Source organism: Lipotes vexillifer, unplaced genomic scaffold, assembly GCF_000442215.2.
Source record: "Lipotes vexillifer unplaced genomic scaffold, Lipotes_vexillifer_v1.1 scaffold158, whole genome shotgun sequence".
NCBI lineage: Eukaryota > Metazoa > Chordata > Mammalia > Artiodactyla > Lipotidae > Lipotes > Lipotes vexillifer.
The window spans coordinates 1,469,440-1,476,006 of record NW_006788189.1 but is presented as its reverse complement, the minus strand read 5'-3'; the positions used below and the strand labels follow the sequence as shown (position 1 = coordinate 1,476,006).

At 50.7% G+C, this 6,567-nt stretch overlaps 1 protein-coding gene across 1 annotated transcript in view; it reads left to right on the top strand.

Annotated features, from left to right (window-relative positions):
- MYO7B (myosin VIIB) overlaps window positions 1-6,567 on the top strand; it is a 79,636-nt gene that overhangs the window by 4,167 nt on the left and 68,902 nt on the right. The window contains exons 2-4 of the mRNA XM_007461316.1: window positions 2,270-2,383; window positions 3,457-3,609; window positions 5,291-5,475. Of these exons, the coding sequence (XP_007461378.1) occupies window positions 2,270-2,383; window positions 3,457-3,609; window positions 5,291-5,475 (452 nt within the window). The remainder of the gene's footprint in view (window positions 1-2,269; window positions 2,384-3,456; window positions 3,610-5,290; window positions 5,476-6,567) is intronic.

The following is a 6,567-nucleotide window of genomic DNA, read 5'->3' as shown; positions in this document are numbered from 1 at the left end:
GCTCCGCGGCATGTGGGATCCGCCCGGACCGGGGCACAACCCCGCGTCCCCTGCATCGGCAGGCGGACTCTCAACCACTGCGCCACCAGGGAGGCCCCATTCTTTGCACTGTTGACTGAAGTTTGTGCCCTAATCGTTTTTTTCCAAAAGGCTTATGGGAAAATATTGTATCTTCAAAAATGTTTGTTATACCGGAAAGACAATTTGGCTGGGTAAAATAATTATTGGATTTTTTTTTCTGCCTTTTTTATTGTGGTAAAAAATATAACATTCAATTTACCATCTTAACCATTTTTAAGTGTACATTTCAGTATTGTTACGTATATTCACGTTGTTGTGCAACAGAGAACATTTTCATCTTGCACACTTGAAACTCTATACTCATTAAAACACTATTTTCCTTCCATCCTCCTCTAGCCCCTGACAACCACCTTTCTACTTTCTGTTTCTATGATTTTGACTACTTTAGATACTTTCCCTGAGTGGAATCATACAGCATGCGTCCTTCTGTGACTGGCTTCTCTTGCTCAGTATAATGTCCTTGAGGTCCATCCACACTGTAGCACATGACAGGATTTCCTTCTTTTTGAAGGCTGCATAATATTCCATGATGTGTAGTATTCATTGTGCTATGTCATTTTATATAAGGCACTTGAGCATCCATGGATTTTGGTATCTGCAGGGGCTCCTGGAATCAATCCCCCAAGTACTTTTAGGGATGACTGCATATATTACATTTTTGATTATTTGTTCATCTGCCAATGGACATTTGGGTTGCTTTTACTGCTTGGCTATTAGGAATAATGCTGCAATGAACATGGGAATGCAAATATGTCTTTGAGATCCTGCTTTGAATTTCTTTGGATATTTACCCAGAAGTGGGATTGCTGGATCATATGGTAATTTTATTTTCATTTTATTGAGGGACCTTCATACTGTTTTTCCCAGTGGCTGCACCATTTTACATTCCCACCAACAGTGTACAAGGGTTCCAATTTCTCTGCATCCTCAATAACACTTGTTGTTTTCTGTACTTTTTTATACTGGCCATCCTAACAGCTGTATTGTTCTCTTCCTGAGATCTTTGTAGGAGGTGTTTGGCCCTCGTATATCATTTGAATTTGCCCTGAATTATCTCCTTATAAGTGAACTTGTCTTTTTGTCTGCCTACCCCTCGAAAAATTATTTCTTTAGTTTTGAAGTCCAATAACCTTTATGTCCTAGAGTTGATTTTTCTTTGTCATTATTTCAAAGAAATAATGGTGTGTCTTCAATTCATAGATTCAAGGCTTCATTAATTTCTTGGAAGTTGTCTTGAATTTTATATTTAAGTAATTTTTCTGGTTTTTCCCCAATTTTCTTCTTTGTGCACTTCAATTATTAGTATTTTTGCCTGCCTTCCATATCTATCCTTTTTTTCCTAATCCTAATTTTGAAAATTTCCCTGTCATTTTGCCCACTTTTCTCCTCCTGTCCTCTATGATCTTTAGTACGATTTTAGCAGTGCTTATTCCCCTGTTGTTGCTTCCAGTTTTGCTTTCATCTCTGGCCCATGTTTACTTCTTTTCCTCCCTTTCTTTCTTGAGCTCTGCCAATTCATGTCCCATCCTTTTCAGTTGTCTCAGCGTCTAATTTCTGAGCTCTTGTGCCTCAGCTCCACACCTCAGTAAGTTTTTTGGAAATCATGGTGAGATACTTGGTCACAACTTTCCACTGCTCTGTGGCAGTTTGTTTCCCCCTGGTGAGTGTTATTCACCTGCTCACTTCCTCCTTTTGAATTTCAGTATATTTGCATGTGGATCTCTGCTTGTTCCTTTGGGATTCCTCCTCTTTGAGCAGGGTGAGCTTTCTTGGATTAGGAAGAGGTTCATGTGGGTCAATGCCATGCTGCAGGGCAGGCACAAACCTAGTGAGATTTTAGTCTTTGTCTTTCCCCAGCCAACGGGTTTGGGTACTACAGGGCTATTCTCAGGGCAGACTCTCTTTTTGCACCTCACAGAGAGATACTTTCCGGCAAAAAGCTAGGCCAGGGAAGCTTCCCCTGCCACCTCCCATTAACTTCCTGGCAAGAGTGAGAAAGGGCTGGGAGCAGGGTAGGAGAGAGGGAAGAAGAAAAAGAAAAAGAAGGAGGAGGGGAAGGGGGAGAGAGCATGCCTCAGTCACCTTGGGATCTCTTGGTTGGAAGGGACACCCCCCGGGGAGGTAAGTCTTGAGCAGGAAGGGGAAGGTGGATCAAGCATCTGACCACCGACTCCTCTCTGCTCTCCAGGGTGACCACGTGTGGCTGAACCTCACCTCTGCTGACAAGACCAGCGTGCCCATCGGGGGCATCATCAAAGAGACAAAGCCTGGAAAGATCTTGGTTGAAGATGATGAAGGCAAAGTCAGTATGGCCACGCTCTCCTGAGGGGCTCAGCCTTCTCAGCCCCATCCCCCCACCCCTCCTGGGCCCCAAGCCCCCTCCCTTCTCTGGTGCTGCCCCCAACACCAGGGATTCCAGAGCCCAAGTCAGGGACCCACGTGGCAGGACAGACTACAGGGAAGTCGTGGTGAACGTTGTGTGTCTGTCTTGGGAACTGCTTCTATAGTGAAGAAGCAGGGAGTGTGTTGGCAGATGGAAAATTAGGACAATTAGGGGTGCAGGAAAGCGTGAAACTGGCTGTGACAGAGAGAAGGGGAGGGCAGGAAGATTGTTTGCAAAGTAAAGGAAGCTGAGCAGGAAGGACAGGAGGAGGGAGGGAAAGGTGAGAAGGATGCCTGGAGGGGAGGCCCTGGAATGTGAGGAGATGGAGGAAGCCCAGCTCACGCTGAGCAAAACAGCCCAGAAGAGAGAGTAGGAAGCTCAGGGTGACCTGCTGGGAAGCGAGCTCCGTCACCTGGGGGGCTGGGGAGAAGCAGGGGAGCGACAGTGGAGAAGGGCATGCAGAGTGAGGGGTCCAGCTGGTCATTTAAGTCCTCCTTGGGCAACCCTCTTTGCTGAGGGCCTTCAAAGTGAAGCATGGGGAGACTTGGCCTCCAAGGAGAAAATTCTAGACTGTCACCAGTGAGCCCCACAGATTGGAAGCCAGACAAATGTTAACAATAATACCTTCTATTTGCAAAATGATGTCATGCCATTTAAAGAACACTTTTACTTGCACACTTTTATTCCAACCGTCTGTGAGGCTCCCCAGCTGCAAACGGCGGCCCCCGATCCCAATCACAGGTAAATCTAACTCCTGGCTACACGCGCCTCTGACCCTGGTCTGAACTTCACTCTTAACCCCAGTGCACACTGACCCTCGGCCCTAGACGTGTGCTGACTCCAGCCTCGGATTGAGCCGATCCCCTTGACGTTCACCACAGACCAACCCTGGCCAGGTGCCGGCCACTAGATCGTCTGATCCATTGAGGACGTGGGGGACAGGTTGGCCCAGGACAACCCCCGCTCAGGAAAGCCTGTGCCCTTTGTTCCAGGAACACTGGATCCGAGCAGAGGACCTTGGCACCCTCAGCCCCATGCACCCCAACTCTGCTCAGGGTGTGGATGACATGATCCTCCTGGGAGACCTGAACGAGGCGGGCATGGTGCACAACCTCCTGATCCGCTACCGGCAGCACAAGATCTACGTGAGTCCCTCCTGGCCACATGGGGCCCCCTGGTGCACTGGGGCCACATGTGCTGACTTGGCTGGGGAAGCAAGCTATGCCCCGGGCACACCCGGCTCAGTCCCTGCTCCCCACGCCCTCAGTATGAAGATGCTCATTGATCTCTGCTCCCCAGTCTGAAAGAAGCAGGGGGATAAAGCCTTCGAGTGTACAGAAAGCTGACATGCAGCATGCCAGCTCAGTGCCCGGCACATAGGAGGCACTCAATTACTGCTGCCTCTCCGCTCCTCTGTGGCTGAGCAGAAGGCCTGCTCTGATGGCCGAGTGGACTGAAGGCCATGGGGTGTAGTCTTCTGCCTGGTTCCTTCCTAGGTATGTGGCAGAGACAGGGTCACCAGGCAGAAGACCTCTGCCCTCCTATGAAGTAAGTTGCGTGATGACCAGGAGGGCCGCGTAGGTAAATGCGGGTCCTTCTCCCAAAGCCTAGCGGTGGATGGGAGGGTCTCAACCCTGTTCTAATGCAGACCTCCCAGGGGAGGTGGTATTCCAACACTGACACCAGCTCTGCAGTGAGTGGGTGTGACCGGGGGAAGTCAACACCTGCCTGGGCTTCTCAGAGGGAGGCGGCTCATTGACCTCTGACCAGCCCTGATGCTGGGATGCTCAGAGGAGTGGGAGAGTAAGCAGGGGCCCCCGAACAGAGGGCTGGGCTGGGAGAGGAGAAGGAGGAGACCCTCGGGAAGGAGGAGGGGACGGGGGACTCTGAGTCCACTTTGGATGAGTGAGCCTCAGCTCCTGGGACCAAAAACAGCAATTATCCAAGTTGAATTGCAGCTTATCTTTTCCAAAGAGCTTATGCTTGCATTCTTTTATCTGGTTGTCATAGTCCTGAGCTAGAGACATTATCCTCTCTCTTCCTAAAATGAAAATGAAGACACGACTTCATGACAAGTCATGAAAACATGACTGTTGAGGTGGCCGTCCCGGTCCCAAACCAGAGGGGCAGGCAGGCCCAGTGGAGGCTCCAGATGAGCGGGTGATCCTGAACTAGGGTCCAGGAGGGGGTCCACGAGGGCTACTGTGGTGGCCCAGCCTCACAGAGGCCCCTGTGATTTTTTTGGCTGTGCTGAGTCTTTGTTGCTGCACGTCGGCTTTCACTAGCTGCAGCGAGCGGGGGCTACTCTTCGTTGCAGTGTGCAGGCTTCTCATTGCGGTGGCTTCTCTTGTTGTGGAGCACGGGCTCTAGGCGTGTGGGCTTCAGGAGTTGCAGCACACTGGGCTCAGTAGTTGTGGCGCACGGGCTTAGTTGCTCCGTGGCATGTGGGATCTTCCCAGACCAGGGATCAAACCCGTGTCCCCTGCATTGGCAGGCGGATTCTTAACCACTGCGCCACCAGGGAAGTCCCCATTCAGTCCATTTTTATCAAGCCTCTCCTGAATACCAGACAGAGTGCCAAACATTAAGCACGACCACCTCATTTAACGTCCCTGTGAACGCACCCCCTGCCTGGGAGCTCTCGCTCCTGGTGAAGGATCTGAGCTGCTGAGGGTCTCGTCTCTCGGTCCAGAATCAGACCTCACCTCCCCGCCACAGTCAGCCAGCCCTGGTGGCCCTCGGGAGGTGGCATCCAAGGCCAAGATCCGGGCCAGGCGGCGCTGATCCTCAGAGTAGGGGTCACTAACCACCTTCTCCCTTCCCCAGACGTACACAGGCTCCATCCTTGTGGCCGTGAACCCATACCAGGTGCTGCCCCTCTACACCGTGGAGCAGGTGCAGCTGTACTACAAGCGCCACGTGGGCGAGCTGCCACCGCACATCTTTGCCATCGCGAACAACTGCTACTTGAACATGCAGAAACACAAGATGGACCAGTGCTGCATCATCAGGTGAGGCCCTGGGCGGGCAGGTGGGCCAGACACTGCCTCTGAGCATCTCATAAAGGAGGGCGCATCTCCTCTCCCAAAACCTCTCCGGAGTAGCGTGTGACTTAGGGGCTCCCGTTCAACTGCAAACACCCCCCTTCATGGCCACGAACTCCCCTGCATCTGGCCCCTGTGGCCCTCCCACCCTGAAAAGTCCTTCTGAGGCTGCCTTCCGTCAGAACCTGCTCTTCCACTGTATCATCAGGGCCTGGACCGCCCCAGCCTTCTGTGAATATTTCCTGAGGCAAGGAAGGAAGGGTGGGGATGGGTTGGTTTAGAAATGGGACCCACGATAGTCACTTGGGGTGTGAGGATCCAACAGGTGAGGCCCCTCAAAAACAACCTCAGGGGGACTTCCCTGGCTGTCCAGTGCTTAGGACTTCGCCTTCCAATGCAGGGGACACAGGTTCGATCCCTGGTTTGGGAGCTAAGATCCCACATGCCTCAAGGCCAAAAAACCAAAACATTACACAGAAGCAATATTGTAGAAAGTTCAATAAGGACTTTAAAAATGGTCCACATCAAAAAATCTTAAAAAAAAAAAAAAAAAAAAACCTCAGGGCAAGTCTCAGGGAGGACAGATCTCAGGTACTTGGGCCCAGAAGGGATGTGTCCCTCTCCAGTCCAGGTGATGCTGCTGCTTCAGAGACTCGGGCCTGGCCTGGCTTCTCGGCCTTCTGCCCTCCTGGTACCCATGGAAGGGAGGCAGAGTGGGAAAGAAAGGGGGGAGAGGGAATTTGGCTCAAGGACACCTTGCTTAGTTCTCTAGTAGAGTCATCCATTCACTCATTCATTCATTCACTCATTCATTTGTTCATTCATCCACTCATCCACTCATTCACCCATTCATTCACTCATTCATTCATTCATTCATTCGAGGTTCTTTTGTGCTCCAATTCTGTCTCCTGTCCTGTCCTAACATGAGGAGATAGCAGCAAAGGAAAGGGACTAAAATCCCTGCCTTGTGGACCTTACATTCTAGAAGAGGAGACAGGCAATAAACAAGCAAATTGTTTCAGCAGGTAATAAGAACTTTGAAGGAAAACACTGCAGGGA